We start from the raw sequence: 24,184 nt of genomic DNA, 5'->3' as shown, positions 1-24,184 counted from the left end.
GTTTTGTGCATATGCTGCCAAATGCTTCTTACAAAAACCCCAAAAAACCCTTTCCCCCTTCCATATGCTTTATGATCATGGCAGAAGATAACTACAATAGCATCTACTTACTACTTAAAGATTTCTGAAAGGAGGCAACATTTGAGCCTCTAGATAGAAAGGAAGGCTACTGTCTAAATGCCTTTCACAGACCTTGTCTCTTATAATTAGATTGGATCTAACACTTCACTATGTGTGTAATTAAAAAATAAAAACCAGGATACTCTCTCAATGAAAGAATTGGGTTTCAGCAGCTGGTTAAAGTTCAGACATGGCAGAATTTTGGAAAGATTTATGGGGATCTCACCCAGTCACCCAGCTGACATCTACACCCACTCTGAAGGTGTGGCTTGGTCTGAACAGCAGGACTTCTGCAGAGAACAGCTTGGCAGTGTGCAGAGTGTGTTCAGACCCATGCACTGGATCTCTGCATTTCCCACCCTTCCCCCCTCCACAGGCTCAGAGTTCCTGCAAGTGCAATAATTGGTGCAGTTATGCTGTTTCCAGGGCTGTTGTAGGGAGGAGAAAAGTTTGGATTTGACCAATTGAATAAATGGAGCACCTAAGAAGCAGAACTGCCAGGCACTGTAAAAATAATTTTTTATTATACACACATACAACTAGACCAGTAGGTATTTCAGAAACACATCATTAATCCATGGGATGCCACTAACCTGAATTTCCGAAACAATTCAAGGAGCTGAGAGGTGGAAGCTGTAGTGAGTGGATGGAGGAGGCTTAGCCAGAGCTGTTGCCTAGTGGAACTTCTATATCTCACAGAACTAGAAGGGAACCTCTGCAGGGTCATTGAGCACAGTCCACTGCCTTCACCAGCAGGACCAAGTAAGTACTGATTTTTGCCCCAGATCCCTAAGTGCCCCCTCAAGGATTGAATTCACAACCATAGTTTTTCTATCTTGGCCTGCATCCCCTTCCTTCCTCAACCAGCCTCCTACTAAGTCCTCCCCCATCAGGTCAGATGCCATTTGGTGCAGGTGATGTGCCTCCACAAGGCATGAGGGCCACGGAGCAGGGAGAGGAAGACCAAGGGACAGGATGGGGGAAATCTCTCCTTCTGCTTGAGAGCAGCAAGTTGGATTTCAGCTTTTCACCAAGGGAAGGCTTATGGGTCTTGTTCTGGGGCTGGGGGGCAGGTGCAGCTGTTGCAGAAAAGGAAGAGGCTGGAGAGAAGTGTACTCTATATCTTAGCTTAGAACTCATCCTCAGTCTCTTATGCTTTAATCATTTAAGAAGAGGAAGCCAAAGCCTCAGTGGCCTTGAGAAAAGCTGCTGCTGATACAAGACCTTAGCTGGTGTTGGGGTAATCTCTGAGGGGCTGCTACATGCGTTGTGCAACAGCTATTTGAGCTGCAGAACAGCAGTGAGAAGACCCCTTCTTAGCTCCCTACATGGGCAAGAGCTGCAACCTAGTCTGTCTATGAATATATATCCATTACCCTCTGATCTTAAAATGGAGACACTGCCTGGAAGGCACCACAACCATTTCCAGATCAGGCGTGGCTGACCAGAGTTGGCAGCATACTGGGTGCTACCACAAGACTGGATGTACCGGCAGGGTTTACATAGTTCAGTGGCCCAAGGGTGAGTCTTTTGTACTAAAAGATGTCTCCTGAGCCACCTGGACAAAAGGATTGCAAGGGAGAGTGAAGCAACTCTCTCGCTCACTCTGACATTTCAGTGAAGCATAATATCCCCTTCATGGCTATTATGAAATTAAAACTCTCACTGAAATTAACAAGGAACATTTGTCTGCTCCTCAAACACTAGCTGACAAAGAGCATACCAACAAGTGCCTTAGCATCACTACATACAAATCTATTCTTTAGCATGCTGTTTCTCCCCGTCCCCAAGTCTATAACATTATGCTTTATTCTGACTCTCTATTAAGACAATCAGACTTCACTGACAGCACATCAGCTTGAAGATGGATTTCAGTAAGTTAGCCCAGGGAGGCCTTCTGTTACTATTTGGCTTGCCTGCATTAGGCTCTGCTGTCAGAGAAGAGCCTGTGTGTCATGGACTTCTTATGCAATTGCCCCCCTGATCGCTGGAACACAAAAACACTCAAACATCTTGCCAACAGATTGCTCAACTGGTTAAGCAGCTAAAGCACAGATTACTAGAACAATGCTCTGGATGCAGCTTTCAATAAGCTTTTCATATGAATCAGTTCAACAAATAACTGTGCTATGACAAAGACAATCAGACATAATTTCTCGTGGCACGGAAGCAAAAGTTGGGCTTTGCTATACAGTAAATGTGAGCGTAGAGTTTCACTGACTACAATACTCCAATGAGATAGCTGACTTCCAGTAACTCATGCTCATCTGGATTTCATTAGAGATCATGGCTGGGAGCCACAGCTGAAATGGTCTGGCCTGGGTGCAGAAGATTTAAAAACAAAATGGACTCCAAACATCTGGAGAGATGAAGGAAGCCGGAGAGTAATGCGAGAGGCCTGGGCTCCAGCTGATACTATAGCATCATCCCCCTCCCCCACAACCCCTTCTGCTGCAGGAGACTGGAAAGAAGAACCAGTCAGGCATGTCTGCAAGCATATCCAGAGACAGTAAATATTCACCACGGACTCTTTAAATAAGGCTGTAGATTTAAAGGGACACCATCAAATAATTATTTTTAAGAGATGATCTTGTTTTAATCCTTTGTACTTTATTCTATCACAAAACAACCTTTATTTCCTGACAAATTTCACTTCCCCCATTTGGCATTAGCAAATATTGCCTTTCCTCCTTTGTGACTTATGGAGCATTTATAAGCGCTGTTTGCTTGATAAATGCAATACTACTCAGGATCGCAGTATAAACTCTGGCATTTGTTTTTAATCTGTGCTCTCTGTACAGGTACGGTAGTATTGGGAAACACCACACTGTATGTCCTAACTACAGTGGTCATTATTAATTTATCCTCTCAATACTCCTTTCCACAACTAAAGAACAGCAAGCCAGATCAGTAATTACAAGGACATTTAAATAACAACTGCCATGTGGCAGGCAATGAGAATGGGGCAAGAAGAATTAGATTTTACCATAATTTTTCATGACCCTAACCAATATCTTAAAATGTAAATTTCCAAGACCATCTGCTTTCAATTTAATCCCACAAGTCCCTGATAAAAGAAATGTTATGGCTAAACCTAATCCACTAATAAATAGTCACAATGATTCTGCTCATTAGAAACTCCAGCAATCAAATTTAAATCTAACTTCAAGAAATAAATAACATGTAATTTTTCTTACAATGTCCATCTGGATTCACCTACAGTTAAGCTCCAGTTAGAGATCCTGTACTGTACAACACTGTAACCAGATATACATCCTCCCAATGAGGAACGGCGCAGCTTGTACTATATTGGATTGATCTGCTTTTCCCTCTCATTTCTCCAGTTATGGAAACAAAATTAAAACATTTGAAAAACACGTCCCTAAGAAATGCATACCATCTGCTTTAATAAAACTACTGCTAGCTTAGTCTCCTACTCTAAAAGTAGCATATAAAGACCTTGTTGAGTACTCTGACTCCCAAAATCAAGGACTGGAGCATGCATGATTCGTGATAATAAGCACAAATGTTCTGTCTACTGAAAGTTGAAGACAAAAGATCTGACCTGTATTCAGCTCCCCAGCCCTTGACAAAGCTCATTCGGATTGTGCACATTCTGGTCAGCTGATACACAGCCTCGAAACCCTGATTCACAGACTGAGCCAAAAGGGCTGCAAATTCCTGGTTGTTAAAAATCTTCAAGTTACACCCTGTCAGGGAAGGAACATGACAACATGGCATTAGTGTAACTAAATTAAGAAATCCCATTTTTTTTCTGCCGAAGGAAAGAAACCACTTAACTCCGCTCTCCCCATCCCCAAACCATATTACATTATGGACAGATTGCATAAATAAGAAGCAAGCTTCTAAAAGAAATTAAGTTTGGTTATGAATGCAACACCTCCACAATTCAACCCCTAAAAAAGTAAGGAAATACCAAATGACGGGTCTCCTGCCCCTTCAGCATGGTTCTGTTGCCTAGAACAGACTGCATCACCACATGGCACTTCCTTCTACCTCCCAAGGATAAAGAAGGTGCACTACACAAAGCACATTCATCTCCCCTGCATTACAATGCAAACCTTGATTACAACCTCAATCCTTATTATTTGCTAATTTTGCTGACAGTGTAATTAAGGAATTAGTAGAAATGTACAAGCTAAAAACAAAAGAAACCATAAAAGCTGAATTTAGATGGTATCCATTAGCAGGAGTCATCATCACCCAATCCTATAGACAGCTAGTTGCCAAAATAGCTCTTGCTGTCAGAAGTCAGATGTCAGGACTACACTATATAGTTTGGTAGCAAGTATTATAGTTAAGAATGCAGAACTGTTTCATTTATAACCCTCTTTTCACTCGTTCATAATGTTCCAAAGATTTCCCTTCAAACTGAAATTTTCCATGCTTGGTCCCAGCTGAAAGCTAAAGAAGAATCCATTCAGCTGGTTTTGAGTTCTGGGTAGTTGAAAAATAACAAGTTTCCCAGTGTAAAAAATTATTGCCACATTTTTTTTACCCAGAATACTTAAAAACTGCTGGACTTAGAAACTTGGCACAAGACTAGTGTTCATTTCGGAGTCTGTCCAAGTTTGAAAAACAAATGCTCGGATCAAGATGAATAATAAGTGATTAAAAAATCACACCTGAGCATGATTTATGAGCCTGACCATAACCGATATTGTCACCTGTTTGGGGATCAAACCATTTTTGCTGGGAGCATGTCTACATATAAGGATCTGGCGGCTACAGGACTTAGCTACCCATTGGTTGAGTCTGGAAGAGTTCTGCTGAGAAAATCAAGGAGCAGGCCATCCTAGAACAAATCTTGCTGGGAGGTATATGGAAGCTTGTGTTCAGTAAGAGGAGAAGCTTCAGAGAGAGCAGACCTGAGGGTAGGGGGATGCTCCACTGAAGAGCGAGAGAAGAGCCAGGAAAAGGCCAGTGAGGAAGCCGGGCAAAGCACATATGAAGAGGTCCTAGAAAGGAAAGACAGGGCAGTTTGTATTACGGGCAGATTTCCCAGTTGTTTAGGGTTCATGGGCTGGAAACCCACAGCATACAGTGGGCATGGATTCCCCTTATGCTGCCACTCTCTGAGGCTGGGATACAGCAACCCTTGTGAACAAGGGGAAGAAGGGACTGTTTGGAGTTCAGAAAAGGCTGGACACTGAGCCCAAGAGGAGGGCTAAAGACTATGGTGGAGGAGTGCAGACCTGCAGAGGAAGGTCTGTGCCAGACACAAGCCTAGAGCAGAAGATTGAAGTTCATAAGCAAACATAACCCAGTTAATTGTGGAACTAGTGGACTCTTGTGATTTAGCCAGAGGGTTAAGTCACCTCAGCAACCTAAAAGTACTGGAAGCTGCTCGTGAACCATCTGAGAAAGGAAACTGAGACCACGGATGGGCCCAAAGCCTCCAGCAAGAACACTACCTCAAGGGTGGACTTGCTCATTATTCCAAATATTATTTTCTAAATACTTTTGCCATAAAAAAATTGTTTTTAAAAGAGCTTAATATGCTCACACCCTGACTTAACTAACGCAACTCACTCACATATATAAATGTATTTTTATTTTCTAAGTAAAGCCTATTAAAATCCCCCGTGTCTGACGAAGTGGCTATTCACCCACGAAAGCTTATACTCCAATACATCTGTTAGTCTGTAAGGTGCCACAGGACTCTCTGTCGCTTTTTACAGATCCAGATTAACACGGCTACCCCTCTGATACTAAAATCCCCGTGACTTTTCAGTAGGTTTTAGATAGATATAAGTACTACAACCATGACAATGAAATGGCACCATGTGTGGTTTCCCTAAAATAAGATCAATACACTAAAATGTGTTAACATAAAATAGAAAAAGGGAAATAACAGAGAACAACATAGGTGCTTCTAAAATAAAAAGATTTTCTTCATACACTCATTCAGCAAAAGGTTTAAAAACATTGACTACTACTATTGTATTACTTATTTGTGTAGTACCAATAGTTTTCAAGGCACATCCAGACTAGGAGCTTACACGAATCAGAATCTATTTAAGGTCCCTTACACATTTATCTTTACGAACCAGGCCGATTGGGGTGACGGGCATGAGTGAGTGACACTGGTGATGGCTGGATATACAGTACAAACTCTCATAACTGTAACTCTACCCTTCATGCTATCAAGGAACACTGCTGAAGTTGTGTAGATGGCATAAAATAGGTTTTAGGTTTCTGATTACTATAAACAAATAGTATTAATTAAATCTAGTTCATTTTCTTAATAGCTCAACTTCTGCATGCAGAGCTCCCATTCTTCACTTGTAAAGGTTACACAGGATAGTGCATACAGCACACGTGAGTAAAGCCAGGCTTGGTTACCTGGTGGAATCTTGCAAACAGTTGCAGGGTGCCAGCCGTAGCGTTGGTTACAGTTAGGAGATTGGACAAAAATGGCACTGTCGCTAAGGCACTCAGCAAACACCTCTCCTCCAATGTAGTACAGCCTTACTCCTCTTCCTAGAAAACACATGGCACAGTTTCAGTTTAGTCAGTAGTCAGCAATGAAGCATGCAGAAAACATTTATCATATTCAAAACCTCAAACCCTAGGAAGAAGCATTTTTAGAAATCTGGTTTACTTCTGAATCAAAAAGGGAGGAATCAAACAAGGTCAATGAGGATGGAAAATGAACATAGTAATTTTGTTTTCAATGGGATGTTGGGAACAACAAACTTCTGTGAGGCCTTCAAGCTGAGAAAGATGAGTGAAGCGGAAGAGCAATTTAGGAAGCCAGAAGTGCATTCTCCAGCCACACTGTCCTTTGCAGCATGCACTGCATAAATCCGTCACTTTGAGAGGTGCCTCCCCTTAGCCACTCTGATATTCTCCATATGAACTTTTCATCAGTTCAACACATGGTTTTCAACCTCTTCCTAGGGTCACCACAGATGTATGGAACTATTTTTAATTGATTTAGAATAAAATTATGTAAGGCTTCTCAACCATTGTGTTTAGCCTGAGAGAACATTCACTATATCCTTAAACGCCTGAATTCCCATGGGAAATATACAAATGAATATAATAAATATAATCTGAGTTGAAAAATCCTAAATTGCAGGTATCAGTCTATAAAACCCTGATAAACCTCTGCTGTTCTCTCTCACTGCCAGTGTGGAAACTTTGCATTCACTCTTGCCTGAAGCATATGGAACCTGCTGAATTTAAGGATTAACTTGAGTTTCTTGGGATTTCTCACATCAGGAACCATTTTAGTAATGAAAAAATTAAAATGCCTGTTAAGTGAAGGAGCCACTGGTTCTGCCCCAGAAAAGGGTACAAAGAAGAGCAAAATCTGCTGGAAGAGGGTTTGTTTTTTTGGCAGGAGGCAGCACGGCTGGCTCTACTGTTTTTGCCGTCCCAAGCAGCATGCCAAATTGCCGCTGTGGACGGCGGGGACAGTCCGTGTGCCTTTAGGGCAGCACGCACATTTCTGTGGCGGTGGCAATTCAGTGGCTTCTGTCTTCCGGATTAAGAGAGAAGCTACCGCCAAATTGCCGCCGCGGGCAGCTGAACATAGAAGCTGCTGTGCCGCCACGGAAACGCGCTTGCCACCTAACTGCACACGGACTGCCCCTGCCATCTGCGGTGCCAATTCGGTGTGCTGCTTGGAGCTGCAAAAACACATGGACTGCTGCCCCTTGCAGATTGCCACCCCAAGCACCTGCTTGGAATGCTGGTGCCTGGAGCTGGTGCCTGGAGGCAGAGAAACTAACTTGTACCATTAAGTCGCATAGGAAGGGCCTAATACTGCCCTCACCAGTTTAAATGGGGAAAAACTCCACTAACTTTTACACCAGTTTAACCAAGGACAGAATTAGGCCTAACTTGCTAATTAATGTTCAGCACTGTCAGGACCTCAATCTGCTCTTGCTTTCCATGGTGTAAATCAGGAATAGCGCCACTGAAGGAAATGGAGTTATCCTTGTTTAAAATGCATGTAGGTGATGGATGATCTTATAAATACCTAGATTATAGAATCATATCATGGTTGGAAGGGACCTCAGGAGGTCATCAAGTCCAACCCCCTGCTCAAAGCAGGACCAATTCCCAAGCCTGACCTTAAAAACCTCTAAGAAAGGAGATTCCATCACCTCCCTAGGTAACCCATTCCAGTGCTTCACCACCCTCCTAGTGAAAAAGTTTTTCCTAATATGACAACCTAAACTCCCCACTGCAGCTTGAGACCATTACTCCTTGTTCTGTCATCTGGTACCCACTAGAAACAGTCTAGATCCATCCTCTCTGAACCCCCTTTCAGGTAGGTTGAAAAGCAGCTATCAAACCAGCCCCCTAATAATTTTTGTTGCCCTCCGCTGGGCTCTTTCCAATTTTTCCACATCCTTCTTGTAGTGTGGGGCCCAAAACTGGACACACTACTCCAGATGAAGTCTCACCAATGCTGAACAGAGGGGAATGATCACATCCCTCAATCTGCTGGCAATGTTCCTAATTATACAGCCCAAAATGCTGTTAGCCTTCTTGGCAACAAGGGCACACTGTTGATTCATATCCAGCTTCTCGTCCACTATAACCTCTAGGTCCCTTTTTGCAGAACTGCTGCCTACCCACTTGGTCCCTAGTCTGTAGCGGTGCATGGGATTCTTCCGTCCTAAATGCAGGACTCTGCAGTTGTCCTTGTGGAACCTCATCAGGTTTCTTTTGGCCCAATCCTCTAATTTGTCTAGGTCCCTCTGTATCCTATTCCCTACCCTCCAGCATATCTACCACTCCTCCCAGTTTAGTGTTATCTGAAAACTTGCTGAGGGTGCAATCCACGCCATCCTCCAGATCACAGATACGACTCCCATTGATTCAATGGGAGTCTTTCCATTCCAATGGGATTTGGATCAAGCCACTGTTTTCTATTCATGAGGGAAGAGGCAGGAAAGAGTAAAAACACAAGGAGATCTCTCATAACATTTAGAAATAAATTTACTGATAGATACAATTCAACTTCTATTATGTCTAATAAATCTACTCTAAAACATCTTTTTATTTTACTGTTGTAAAATACACTTTTATATTATGGAATTTTAATGTTAAAATAATGGAGAAACTTAACTAAAACTGATCAAGCTACACAGATGGCTGATTTAATCTTCAGCACTCTGTATCCAACCCTCTACACCTTCCCCTCCCACTCAACAGATGGTAATAGCAACAAGAAAATAGGCATTACCAATGTGTCGTCTTGTGAGCTCCACTGCGGCATTTCTGTTCACATTAGACAATAAGCCAAGACAGAAGCGTTCCGAGTTAGAGGGATCGGTGAAGCCATCCACGGTCATCGAAGGCTGTGAAGCATGGAACGTCTCCCCTACTCGCTGGTTGAGTTCATAGTAGGATATAGAGCACCAGAAAGCTGGCTCGCAGTAGGTAACAGGCTGCAGATCTGCACAAAGCAAAACAGGAAAGAAATCAGAGAGGCTCTTTGAAGAAAATGAAACATTTAAGAATATTATTCAGCTCCACTGCTTGTGTTTATTTAACAACCAAGCTTTAATTACTTGATAGATTTGAATGGGTTGCAGCAAGAAAGTTACATCAACCGCAAAGCAGTTGGGATGCAGAATAATCACAAATAGCCACCATTACCACTTAATGGACTTAATCTTTACCACCTATAAAACTGAACTCACAAACTATGAAACACAACATTAATTTCAGGTAGCTACTGTCCTATTCAAAAAACCTTACCTAAAATCAATGGGCTAAATTCTGCGCTCAGTAAATGTATGTAACTGAGCAAAATTTTGGCCCATTGGTCCAGCTTCTGAGCTCACCAGTGGTTTGATTCAGCTTGTGGTTCCAACTGAAACGAGCTGCACCATCTTATTGCACTGAGTCCTTTTGAAGAGGACAGTACTAAATGTGCAACAGGGGCATGACTGTAAGACTAAAGAAACTGAAATTCTTCTACTCCTGCTAAAGTCAATTCCAGTAACAGTTGATAGTAATTTAATCTCCTCATCCCCATTCTAAGCAAGTGAGGATATCTTAAAAACACTCGAATGCTGCTCCTTGGTTGGGTAGAAGATTTAATAGTGAACAACAGAAAGCACTATCTTCCCCCCTCCCACTACCAGGTTCCCCCCTATGGTATTTCTTCAGTGCTCTGGGCACGGGGCTATAGAGATCAGCTCTGACAAAGACAGGCCCCACCTCTGCTCCTCTCTTCCTTGCAAAGAAGAGCAGCCCAAGAAAAGAGGTTCAGTGTCATTTCTTATATAAACATCTGTCGCCAGCTCCTTAGCTTTTAAGAACAAACATATGTCCTGGAAAGTTTAGCCAATTAAGAGAAAGTGAAGCTGCTATTCAGCTGTATCCTGTTCAAGTTCACACTCAGCTATACCCAGAATGCAGCCTTTACACTAGTACAGTCCAAATGATCTTTGCATTTATCTGAACCAGAAAGACAATTATGTTAACAAGCGTTAACATATCCCAGTAAGTGGGATACAGATGCAAGGATAGCCATATACCTCAAAAAAACACCACCAGCACCATGTGGAACTGCGCCTGCCTCCACTGAAATCAATGGCAAAATTCCTACTGACTACAGTGGAGGCAGGACCAAGCCCTATTTTATACTCCTTGTCATAAACAGATAGTTAAGGGTTAATGTCTCTTTTACCTGTAAAGGGTTAATAAGCTCAGTGAACCTGGCTGACATCTGACCAAAGGACCAACTGGGAGACAAGATACTTTCAAATCTTGGTGGAGGGAAGTCTTTGTTTTGTGCTGTTTGTTCTGTTCATTGTTCTCTCTGATAAGAGAAGCTGAATGCAACCAGGTTCTCCAATCTTACTGAACAGTCTCTCAGTTCAAGATAGTAATAATGAAGAAACGGGATTAGAATTTATGTTTGTTTCTTTATTGCAAATGTGTATTTTGCTGAAGGATATTTCACCTCTGTTTGCTGTAATTAGACTTAGGCTGGGAGGGGATCCTCTGGCTAGGTACAGGAACCCTGTAACATTTTTCCATTGATTTACAAAGATAATTTTACTTTTTCTTTCTTTAATTAAAGCTTCTTTTAAGAACCTGATTGATTTTGTCTTGTGTAAGACCAAGGGACTGGTCTGAACTCACCAGGATTTGTGGGGAAAGGAGTGAAGGGAGGAAAACTCCCTCTGTTTAGGATCCAAGGATTGATCAGTGTACTTCTCAGGAAAAGTTGGAGGGGAGGAAAGTTAATTTCTTCTGTTTTAGGATCCAAGAGTTAGATCGTGTCTCTCTCTCAGGAGTCTGGGAGGGGGAGCGGGGAGTTATTCTCTCTGTTTTAGAATCTAGGAGTTTGGATCAGGAGTACATCTCAGGGTTCCCCAGGGAAGGTTTTGGGGGGACAGAAAGTGTACCAAACACTATATTTTGGTTGGTGGCAGCATTATCAGATCTAAGCTAGGAATTAAGCTTAGAAGGGACATGCAGGTCCCCACTTTCTGGACACTAAAGTTCAAAATGGGAAAGAGACCCTGACACTCCTCTAAACCAGAACTAGTACCAGTACAGATGCAACATTCTTTCACTGTTTCAGGTATTGTGTAAATAGCGCCCTTAATTCCCTGAACATTTCATATGCATCCCCATCACTCAGTATCATCCCATTGTCTCATATTAATAGAATAGAGTACCAGACCAGGACTCAGGAGACTTGGGTTCTAGTCCTAGCTCTGCCACTGGCCTGCTAGGTGACCTGGGGCAAATCAATTCTCCCCTCTGTGCTCAGTTTCCTCATCTGTAAAATGGGGATAATAATACTGACCTCTTTTGTAAAGTGTTTTGAGATGTATGGATGAGAAACACTAGATACGAGCTAGGTATTATTACTCTGCTGATCGTTGTCCTCTTCCCCTACTTCACAGACACCCTTCCTTGTGGTCAGTCTCTGGGGGCAGGTCTCTGACAGTTCTTCCCAAAGCCCCAAATGTGTGAGGGAAGCCAGCACCAGTTACTGCAGATAGTCTGTAATAACTTCTCTCCACAATTTTTGAGGGAAAAGAGTGTTCTCAGGACACCTGACAACCTGCTGCTGGTTCCTTAGGAGATGTGCTGTCCAAGTGCCACAGCACCCCAGGAATCCAAGCAGCAAAGGACCTCTCTGTGAAGGCAAGGGACCTCTCTCTGAGGCTCCCTGACCCTAACACATCCTATCCAAATCCAGAAATTTTGAAAGGGTGAGAGCCTGTTCTTATCTTTTTCTATTGAGGGGCAACCTCTGCTCCCTTTGGTGAACAAATTAAAAGAAAACTACTTCCCAAGCTAAGGCTGACATTTCTGCTCTCTTAGGTGGTATATGCGTGCCAGCATAAGACCCAAAGGAATCAGAGTGTAACCCTCAGAGCAAAAATTAACAGAAAGTAATTCCATAAAATGGAGTATTTATTTACTTATGGGGGCCCTGGCCTCAACTGAAGAGAAATGTATGCTAGAACATTCTTATGAGCATAACGTAGGTTTCTTCAAACATAAAGCAAAAAATCTTTGAACATTTCCCCTCACACATTTACATGCTATTGTACAAATCCACGAGTCATCAAGTACAATACATGCTGTTCCTTTTCCATCTCTGCCTCTTTCTCCTATGTTACTCATTTAACTGCCAAACTGGGATTGCCATGTCTAAAGCGAGTTTCTACAATTTTCACTGATTAGCAGTTTTGGACTGAGGCACCTATCTGTGAGTGCTGAAATCATTCTGACAAATGTACAGCAAATAGCAATGCTAATCAAGGTAAATTAAATCATGCTCATTTGCTTTAAAAAAATCCATGCTTGCTCCTATCCAAGAGCAAACATTTCTAAATAAGAGTCTATTAAGTTTTATAAAAGCAAAACAAGTTTTTAGCCCTGCAAGTGGTATCTTCAGAGTGATGCTGCCCTTGGGTTGTAGAAGCATCCACAACCTGTGGTACTGTATATACTTTTGTGGTACTTTCCTTCAGCAATCACCTCCGCTTGGGTTGTGACTCAAGGGGACTGCGGGTCCCCACTAAAGGATGTACAGAAATTTCACGTCTGGCTTAATTTGCAATTTTAGGAAAGACAGAAACCAACAAACTCACCACTCATGAATCTTGTTGGAAATGCACTAGTCTCTAAGAAATGCAACTGAATGTTTAATGATGCTGCCTTCCCTATGATTGTGGTATAAGGCTTATGCTAAGTTTTAAGCCATCATGGAAAGGATGAGTTACCTCCTGTGTCAGAAGTGGTCTGCACGTATCATTTTGATTTTTATGCATTTGGTTCTCACGCAAGTAAGAACTTGTAGTAATGCTAGATCCACACAATGCCCACAGGGACTGTACAAAGAGCTAAAGAAAGGATATGTAGTAAGCAGGTAAATCCTCCTTCAATCTTCCACACACACGACTGCCAATCCATTTCAACTCTGATACACAAGATGCTTGCTTTTTCCTGTCCTGAGTCTCTCTCAAGAAAGGATCCCTATCATGCTGAATCGTGAGGTCAATAAATGTCTCCTGAGTACTGGCATGAGACCCATCCAACTTATTCTCTCATAATCTCTGAGCTAGACCTCTAGCAGTATTTCTGTTGGCTCAGCTGCAGAGGAGAACAACTGCAGGCTCTTTACATCAATCTAAGTAAAAATATAAAGTGAATTGATATAACAAATCACTTCATGCTATTCCCAGCACTCACCCTACGGTGAGATAGGTCACTGAATTTATCTCAGATCTTATTCATGGAAATTTGGTGAAGTACTTTATACAAAAAGATGGAATGGAACTGGTGGCTCCTTTCTGAAAATTCTTGCATCAAGCAAGAAATGGCACTTGTAACGTATGATCAGAGCAGCAAGCATTTGTTATGTTTATAATACACAGTGCTTGTCGGAAACCCTACATTTTTCCCACTCAAAACTTTGTGGGGAAAATGGCCATCTGAAACTTCTAGTCCAAAAATTTCACTTTTCCACACTAAATATTGAAACTAGTCAAAACAAAAGTTTCTCAAAGGTGTGAAAAGGTGGGAAAAAACCCTCAATTTTTTCATTCTGTTTTTCAGTTGGAAAACATTACAAAAGTGTGAAAAGGGGTTTTTCATCAGGCTTCCCTCGCAATTTTTAAGAGAGGGAAGGGAGGAAATCCCTGAAAATCCAAAAACTGAAAATTGAATGTTTAGGTTTTTCAGCTTCCAAAAAACTGATATGAGATGACAGTCGAGGCAAAAATTTATTTAATTTTTGAAATACTGACTCTATTCATTTATAATTTACCTGTAGGGAAAATTTTATCAAAATTGATATTTTTCTGTGGAAAATTTCAGCCAATTCTAATGATATTCAAGAATTGTATTAAATTACAAAGATGGTGGCCAGGAAGGTCTGTACTGGGCTAGGGCAAGTGAGAAGAAAATATTAAAAGCCTCTTATTTCAGATCCTAACATTTAGATTGGTGGTTATTCTTTTGTAAGGCAACACCATCACTGGATTCTCAGATAACACAGTCTCTGTCAGAAGTTCTGTATTTTAATCCATATGTACCAGTTATGGCTGCCACATCTCTAACCTCATCCTTAAATCAGCACACAGAGAGAAAGCAAGAGAGACTGCAAGCGAGCAGTCTCTTCATTATCATTATACTCTATAACCACTGAACTTTCAGAAGGGCTTGGGAATACTCTTTTATTTATTTTTTTTTGGAATAGCAGCGTTGCACCACAGAAACCAGCTGAGGCCTGTAGTACTAACTCATCTGACCATATGGTATGTGGTTATTTCACTTGCAGTGTCTGCATCAAGCCTCTTGTAGAGCCAACACTGAGGAAGAGGACAACGGATTTCCAGTATACCAAACTCATAGATAACAATATGCATACCCAATTCTGGACCTTTGCCGTATAAACTTCCTGACCTCAATCTGAATATCCACACAGCACGAGTAGCCATAGATTTATTGGGGGAGGGGGGGTTAAGTTGAAACAAACGAAATAGGAGATCACTTAGTATTTGTAACTTTCACTAAAACATGTGCTTGACAACTAAACTTTTGAACCAAAAAAGTCTTTTCAAGTGGACTCCTTGCCAGGTGCACTCACATTCCCTCTGATCTGGAGAAACCACCTGCAGTGCAGAGAGAGGGAGTTCATTTCCCATGGCCCATTCAGTCTTTGGTCTGTCTTCTGACACTGCTGGTTGAGGGAGGAAGTGGGTTGGGTTTTTTTTGTTTTTGTATTGTCATCTACCCTGTTACCACCACCAACTCTTCATTTTGGGCAGATCACCCAACTGCGTGTAGATAGCAATAAGACTTCCATCACTACTGACAAGTATGATTATCAATGTGTCATTTTGCTTATTTTAAAATTACCTACAACTCAACACCCTACAAGAAATTAAAAAAAAAAATTTTTTTTTGAAACATCCACAAGCTATGAACTTGTCCAAGAACAGCAAATGTTCATCTTGTAAATCCTGGCTCTGTCCCTTTCATATGATTTCAAATTATTACATTTTCTGACTCCAGCTTCAGAGACTACAAATGGATTACTTGTGGTTAACATGCTTTGGCTGCCCTTACTTAGTCTTTGCTACCAGACACCACATTAGACATCCTACAGATCGACCAGCCAAGCAGCATGGTTTAATAACCATTGCCTTTGTTGAAAAAAAACATGCACTGAAGCCTGATTCCTAGAGACTCCTTAATGATGTGGGTGAGGTGGTTGCTATCTGCAGCAACAAAAAGCAATCTGGATTGGGTTTTTTGTTGTTGTTGTTTAAAATGTTGATAAACAACATTGGAAATTCCAAATGACTCACAAGCAGCACACTTGAGCATAAATGATGCAGTCAAAAAAACCAACCCGCCAACCCCCACAAAAAACCCTCTTCCTTCTTAGGCTTTGACAGTTAAGCCAAAGAAAAATGTTAGTACCACACAGATATATATATCCAGCACCCTTTAAAAAAAATAATAAAAAATTGACTAGCCCGAGACATCCAAAAGCAAGCCAGGCAATGCCTGAAATTCTGGAGTGCTGTCAAGATACTCTGTGCCAGGGCTGTAAGCATACGTAAGCTTTGTGGCTGTGGCACTTTAAAAGTAATCTGAAGTGGTCTGGGTCTACTGGCTTAAGTAACATTTAGAGAGCGGATCCTGCAGTACGCAGGGTTGTACGAGGGTGATCGCTGAGAGTAATTTCAAACGGGGTGAGCCCAGCATTATGGTTAGATCTGACCCCTCTGTCAGTCTACATGAAAATAAAGAGCACAATCAGATACACATTGAAGATATAATGCAAGTTCAGAAATACACTCACAAAATACTCTGGTTTCTCTTCAGCTTGTATAAATCTTTTGCCTTTTGCTAAAGATTTCTGTGGGGAGGAACATTTATGAGTTTCTACTCAATTTTGTGAGGCTTCACTTTGGTGAGGGGTTTTTTTTTGTTTTTTTTTTAAATAGGGGGGAGGGATAGCTCAGTGGTTTGACCATTGGCCTGCTAAACCCAGGGTTGTGAGCTCAGTCATTGAGGGGCCATTTAGGGAACCGGGATAAAAATCTGTCTGGGGATTGGTCCTGCTTTGAGCAGGGGGTTGGACTAGATGACCTCCTGAGGCTTATCTCAGAGAATTATACAACCTTGATTTCTACACCTTTCATTTTCCTCTTATTTATTATTTTAAATATCTCTAGTTGATAGGATGAAAACAGAACCATTGATATGTTGGTATAATACTAAGGTCTGGACTATGCTCTTGGTGCCTACAGATGAGCCCTGCAGAGGCCTACACTGCTGCCTAGGTCCCCAGAATGAATTCGGCTGTTCTGACCAGTGCAAAGGGCCTGTCTTAAGGCCACCCCTGAGTTCAGGTAGTAGGACATATATGGGAACCAGAAGGCTTGAATCGGCACCATAACATCCCTGACCTCACCTTGTGTCCCCAAGGAAGGGTCAGCTACAATCTGTCCCTAAGCTCTTCAGTGCAGGGACTGTGTCTATCTGAGAGGAATGCTCTGCACCCTGCAGGATCAAACAGAACAACTGATCCGGTACGTGAGCGCTATGATATCGACACTAATCATTTCAAGTATATTGAACTCACTTCTGCAATCTGCCTCTGTCATATTTTAAGTGCATCAGCACACCACCTGCTTTTTGGTCTACTACTGTTTCTTCTTTCCACCTTTTCCCCGTCTCACCTTCCCCACTTTGCCCTTGTGCTCTCCAAAACTCCATCACCCAACACTCCATTACCAATCTCATCCCCTGCTCAATTATCTCAATAAACAAAATTTATAAGGTGGGCCAGGTGGTTAGGGCACGAGCCGGGGATCTGGGTTCAGTTCCCTGCTCCACCAGACTTCCTGTGTGACCTTGGGCAAGTCAGTTAGCCTCTCTATGCCCCAGTTCCCCATCTGTACAATAGGGATATTCATACCATCCTGCCTCACAAGGGTGTTGCAAGGATACATACAATTAAAGATCATGAGGCACTCAGATAATAAGAAAATGGTGGTCAGATAAGCACCTTAGATTGACAATAAGCAACTAAAATTATATAGTTGCTTTCTAGAAGAGTGAGTTTAATTTAAAACACATTTATTAAAATAAGAACCAGCAGGATGCATTCCTGGCAAACCTGTGATCACTAGATCTTAATTTTGTTATTGCCCTCACATTCATTCGCCCTGGCAGCCTCACCTCCCCTTTTTTTTTTGGTCTGTCACTGCATCTTGTTTTATATCCAACCCTACATTGTAAGTGCAGATCTCAGTATTAATTTTGAGCTTCTGTGAATCACTGTCACCATAATAAATGGGAATCAGCACAAAGAAGCATTAAACAATGCCACAACATCAGGCAGTAATGTCATCATTAAGATACCCGCCGTATGGCTATCACTATAATTACACACAGTTCTGAAGATGGCATACTTACCCAGATTATTATGTGCTGGGGACATAGGATTTGGAGATAAATTTGGAGAACCTGAAAAATCAAGATGATAATGATTAAGCTGGTAACTGCATAGAAAAAACAGTAAAACAGAAACATCAGTGCTAACATGGGTTTTTGGTTCTAAAGATCAAACCAAGGGCACTTATGTTTTTTGGTCTAAGAATATTGTGTTTGCTGCTTAAACCCAATGGATATATATGAAATATGTAACAATCTTGGAATTCTTAAGCATCCCATGCCCCAGTTGAAATTCATTCTGTGATCAAGGAAAGCAAGACTTGCAATTTCCTCAATGGCCAATTATTATTACTATCATTATGAGACAAAGTAATATTGCTAAGCATCTTCATGCTGCTCCAGGTCTTCATTGATCAGAGACCCAATTTTCAAAACTGTGAACATAGGCATGTTTGCTTCATTTGCATTTGCCATTAATACGACTGCATGTACCATCACGGCAACTACACACAAAGGTGAGTACTTAGACAGCTACAGCTTTGATTTTCTGTTTTCCTGCACCCTATGTATTTAGTCACACTAGTGCAAAATTATTGCAAAGTGAGTGTAATTCCCTATCAGAGAAGCATGGTAGCATGTTATGCTCCAGGGGTTGGCAACCTTGGGCACGCGGCTCGCCAGGGAGCTTACCCTGGCGGGCTGGACCGGTTTGTTTACGTGCCGTGTCCGCAGGTTCGACCGATTGCGGCTCCCACTGGCCACAGTTCGCTGCTCTAGGCCAATGGGGGCGGCGGGAAGCGGCAGCCAGCATATTCCTCAGCCCGTGCCACTTCCCGCCGCCCCCACTGGCCTGGAGCGGCGAACCATGGCCAGTGGGAGCCGCAATCGGCCGAACCTGCGGATGCAGCAGGTAAACAAGATGCTTACCCTGGCGAGCCGGGTGCCAAAGGTTGACGTCCCTTGTTATGCTCATTTTGCCCTGGTGAAAATTACCATATAGGTAAGTGTCATGGAGAATCAGGTGATTAAAGGTAAATTTACAAGCAGAATTACCATAGTTGTAGGCTTTATCATTCTAATTCTGTATGGAAAACATGCACATATATTTTGAACATCTGAACAGAATTGGTTCCAACAAAAAAAAGGAGGCATTATACTGGAGCTTTGCAAGAAAATATGAAGGCTTGGCAGGTATGAACGCACATTGCAGAGCCTTGCCTTCCACTGAGCTCTGCTAGCTTTTTTAAAAATCCGTTCTTATAAAAAGAACAAAGTCCATGACATGTGAGGGAGTGGAAGACCCACAGAGAGAACGGATATAGCTTTTGAACATAAATTGGGTATTTATGGTATCTTCTCGGCCAACTCTGTTCCAGTATTTTATCCCAAAAGGCCCTATTTACATTCCGGATGTCAACCACAGTACCAATAATTGCATGCACCAAAATGGATTGTGTCAGTAGGCTCACGTTTGATATGGGCAAACAAACCCACGCTTGCCTTCCTCCATCTGTATCATTGTGGAGAAAGACTGTAAATCTGTCATTCTTCTTTTATAATTCCACATGCACTCTGAAGTCCAAGTCATGCACAGAAAGGGAGCTGACTGTGTGCAGTATCTGCATTAATTAGGCCCTGCACTCCCTTTGTTTGAATGAAGCTCATATTTGTGTATTTCTCTTTTCAAGCAGTAACCATTTTAACCAGAAATGTGTCTTTGTTTTTCAAACACAGCTTTTATAAACTAAGGGATGGATTCAGCAACTCTTATTCAAAAGGGTAACTCCAACATCAACAGGATGTCTTGGGTAAGGATTACTTATGTGAGTGAGGGCTGTAGGTCCTCATCTGTTTAACTACCTTGTGTTCATATATCTTAGCACTAATTCCAAGAGCAAATAATCTGATACACAGCCCAATAGTACTTGTTTAAATGCCACAGAGAAACTGAGAAGGGGATTGATGGTTTATGGTGAAGCATTTGCTAAACACAAAGAATGCAGTCTCTGAACGTCTCAGTACTCATGGCCCAATATTCAAACACACTTACTTGGCCATTTGCAAGGGCAAACACTTGGTCTGATCGCACCATTGCTTTCAATGAATGTGCTGACTGGGTACACAATTTGTGCATGCATGCACAGTTCTAATAATAAGGACCCAGACTAAATGCAGACAATACAAACTTCTGACTGCAAGGAAAAGTAGGAGGCCAGTGGTCAGTGCTCCACTCTCCTGTTTACTTGTGTCTAGCAGCTGGTGCTCTGGGGCACGGGAGTGCATGGTGAACCTTTTTCCAGTGGGTTTAAGGTGTGTTATACAGTGTAGGCCACCCTGTGGAATCCAAACTGCATCTGTCCTCCACCATTTTTGCCACCCCAAGCAAAAAAAAAAAAAAAGAAAAAAAAGCTACTCAGACTGCCAAAGCAACAAAAAACAAACAAACAAACAACAAAAAACTACTCAGCAGCACTCAAAAGAGATATAAGAATGGTCCTCAAACCAAAATCCTCTGCATGTTATAGCGTAACAAATAAATATGCAATATAATGACATATTTAAAAATATAGGGTCAGATGCCAAGGCCCTTAGTCAGGGAACTCATCGGTGGCCTAAGAATTAAGTAAGAGTCTCAGGATTTGACCCAGAAAGCTACAGGAAATGGCCAGAGATGACCCACCTGCATCCATGCTGTGGTTCATCTGATGGTCACTGGTTTCTCCATCCTCACTCAGGTAACCTGGAGGAGGTGTCTCTGGAAATCAGGAGATTAAACTGTCAATTACAGTTGATTGCAGAGTTCAGACATTATCAAAATATCTCTCTCTGATCTCTATTCATAGTGGACTAATGAAATACTTTATAAAGAGGGAGGGAACACAAGAAGTAGAGTAGAGGTCACAGGAGGCCTTTTTATGATAACGGAGCAGAAATTTAGGATTTTAGTTTCAGATACAATTTCACAATGATTTTGCAGTTTTCATTCCTCTTGTTTTTCTCCTCTCTGAATTGCACCCTCCTGGACCGCCAGTATAGATGAGCTGTAGGTCTCTAATGAATACACGCCCTTATGCAGATATACAGTAAGATATGCTAAATAGCTTTTTCAGATTCACAAAGGCTTATCCAAATGTGAAATGGCTGAATTTTGTCTGAACCTGAATTTGTTTTCAGAAAGTTCTCTCAGCAAAACACTCTACAACGTATTTTAAATCCATCCCACGGAGGGGGCAGAGCAGAATGTACAGCAAAGGATTTAAGCAGCAGCGCGTGCGTTTTTGGTTGACGACAACTTTGGTTAATAAACCACTGATCTATAATAGTGATTAAGAATGGGCTCTGTCTACCTCAAGATCTGAACACAATCTGGTTCAGCCAGTTAGGGAGCCCAGGGGTTCTAAAGGTTAATGAGGAGGGTAATGATGGAATGGAGAAAAACAGAGCTCAGCCAGTGTGCCACATATGTATCAGTCATTTACTGGGCAATAGGCCCTTTCTTCACCCCCTTTGTTTCCTAGATGGAGGCCATACAGTACCTGGAATGTAGTTGCTTTGTGGCTCAATACCTGCCGGGAAGTTAGTGTTCTCTGGAATGGAATGACTATAATCGTCTAATGGCGGGAACTCTGCTGGAATCTCTGTGTGCCTTGGTACCAGCACTGGAGGTAAAACTGAACAGATGGAAAGAAAACAGAGCAGGACAGTGATATTAACAGCAAGTTTATAACATGACACCTTACACTGACCCAACATGAAATATTGGAAAATGAGGAGAAATCCAGCCCTTGGAATACCATTCTCACACATGCAGGTAACTCCAATCAGCATTCAGAACTATGAAAGTGGCTCCAGGAAAGGCTAGTGGTGAAATGTTACTATCTATTAGTAAGTGCTGACAAGATGTTTGGTGCTGTATAGGACACAAAAATAAAGACAATCCCTACCCTGAGATATTAGCAATTTAAGAGAGAGTCACAGAGAAGACAAGATACACCAAGAGATGAAAAAAGAAAATTCTAAGTTAGAGCAGAGTTAATATTTTAGGGTCTCTGTATAGAAATCTAGAGCTGTTCTGCTGACTGACATGGAAAGATAGACCAGCGAGGTCCTATTAGTTACAACTATGGATATAAGAGAGAGTTTGAATCTCTCAGAGGCACAGGAAGCTAGGGACAAATAGAGGGTTTGTTCAGGGAGCAATCCTCAGAAACAGCTAGACTCATCAGCAAAACATGGCAGGAACTTTATTGTTATTTCAGTAAATAAAGAACACCCCAGGAAGAGAATTAAAGGTTGGACCCTCTCTATGGGCTTGTCTACACTACCCACCGGATCAATGGGCAGTGATCGATCCAGTGGGGGTTGATCTATGGAGTCTAGCATAGACACAATAAATCAACAGCTGAGCGCTCTCCCATCAACTCCGGTACTCCACCAGAACGAGGAGCGCAAGCAGACTCGATGGGAGAGTGTCAGCTGTCGACTTACCACAGTGAAGACACCGCAGTAAGTAGATCTAAGTACGTCAACTTCAGCTATACTATTCACATACCTGAAGCTGCATATCTTAGGTCAACCCCGCACGGTAGTGTAGACAAGCCCTGTATGTGCACACAAATAATATGTTTGGAGCTTGGCAGGAATATAATCTGCTTAAACTTAGATTTTTTTGATTTGTGTGTGCTGAAGTTTCCCTCTCTTCACCATAAATAAAGATGTAGATAGATGCACTATTTCACCACAAGACGTGGGAGGGAGTTAGGGAGAAGTAGCTAATAATAGAAACCTTTTGGTTTTAAAACACCACGCATGCTATTTTTATTTTGTCCTGAAACTTTAAACAGACTCCTGCCCTTGCATGGAGAAGCTGAAATACCCAGAATGTCCACAATACCTGGAGTCTCCACTCTTTGGTAGTGATAGGGGTTGACACAGACTTCATCTTTCTTCATGTTAAAGGCATACTCGCACATCTCCATGGCACGCAGCTCATGGTGGCTATGAAGGTCTGGCCAACGCCATAGCCGGCAGTAGATTACATGGGGAAGCCCTTTACGGTGGGATACTTGCAACCGGCCATCTAGTGATCTGCATTAAGAAAATAATAATGATAATGAACATGTATGTGTTTTGCTTTTCTTCATCTCAGAGATGTACAGTATTAAAGAAAACTGACAAAAAAGTCGACAACCGACCTGGAACTAATGTATATGTAAAAAACCATACAGATTATTGACCAGGCTCTGGCAGGTGCTGTGCGAAGATACCCAACGGGAAGGTTGCAGCTAGCAGCAGGAGAATGAAAGCTGCCCTGATCTGGCTCCCCTCAAAATCCAGAGGCCACTTCTCTGCAACAGGAGCTGCAAAGAAGTATTCTGGGACACGGCCTAGATAGGTAAGGAAGTCTGGGTGTGTCAGTTTCTCTGACTCACAGATGGCTTTATTCATTAACAGCCCTGGGGCAGATCATTCATCCTCCTGGCAGGAACTAATCTGGGGGTAAAGAGGAGAATGGTGCTGTGGGGGAGGCTGCTTCCTACCAGAATACAGCACATGAATGGTTCTTCTGAAGCATGCTTACTTGTCCTATTTAAGAATAGCTCTAAGAATTTGGCCCTACACATGTAAAGACAATATATTTTAAAACCATATTAATGAAAGGTTATAACTTTTAAAAAACATAAAAAGACATTATAGTCTATTGCATTGTGATCATTCACAATGCAAATGCCAAATAAAATTAATACAGGCACTCACATTTTTAAATGGCAACAAAAAATTACTTTATGCCAATTTCCCACACTTAAGATGCCTAATTAAACAGCGGGGGGGGGGGATGAAACCAGAAGACCTGCTCCACAGTCTGTAGGTAAGAACATGAAACCTCTATGTTTAGGGTTTTTAAAAAAATTATTATTCCTACACTGAGTTGTCCCCAAAGATCTATAAACAAACAGAATTATTTTCCCATTAAATCCTCTGTCTGGGTTCAGGAAGTAGTGATTTTCCCGCCCCAAAGAGTTATAAACTAGCCTAAAACACAGGGTGGAGGATGGCAGCCCAGCAAGACTCTTCCCAATGGCAGCGCTAGCAGGACGGTTATAACATACACACACCTCTTGTAAAC

General features: G+C 41.9%; 1 protein-coding gene and 1 non-coding gene across 2 annotated transcripts in view; one reads left to right on the top strand and one right to left on the bottom strand.

Moving 5' to 3' along the window:
* SMAD3 (SMAD family member 3) overlaps positions 1-24,184 on the bottom strand; it is a 119,871-nt gene that overhangs the window by 5,165 nt on the left and 90,522 nt on the right. Inside the window, exons 2-8 of the mRNA XM_075069739.1 lie at positions 22,952-23,145; positions 21,594-21,728; positions 20,738-20,812; positions 18,079-18,129; positions 9,347-9,559; positions 6,487-6,624; positions 3,686-3,830 (exon numbers count right to left, since the gene is read on the bottom strand). Coding sequence (XP_074925840.1) covers positions 3,686-3,830; positions 6,487-6,624; positions 9,347-9,559; positions 18,079-18,129; positions 20,738-20,812; positions 21,594-21,728; positions 22,952-23,036 — 842 coding nt within the window. The 5' untranslated portion in view covers positions 23,037-23,145. The remainder of the gene's footprint in view (positions 1-3,685; positions 3,831-6,486; positions 6,625-9,346; positions 9,560-18,078; positions 18,130-20,737; positions 20,813-21,593; positions 21,729-22,951; positions 23,146-24,184) is intronic.
* Positions 16,460-16,575, top strand: LOC116815774 (U5 spliceosomal RNA). The gene has a single exon (XR_004371569.1). It is a non-coding gene; the product is annotated as a U5 spliceosomal RNA (small nuclear RNA).

Source organism: Chelonoidis abingdonii, chromosome 9 (assembly GCF_003597395.2).
Source record: "Chelonoidis abingdonii isolate Lonesome George chromosome 9, CheloAbing_2.0, whole genome shotgun sequence".
Lineage (NCBI taxonomy): Eukaryota > Metazoa > Chordata > Testudines > Testudinidae > Chelonoidis > Chelonoidis abingdonii.
This window is presented reverse-complemented; position numbering and strand designations above follow the sequence as displayed.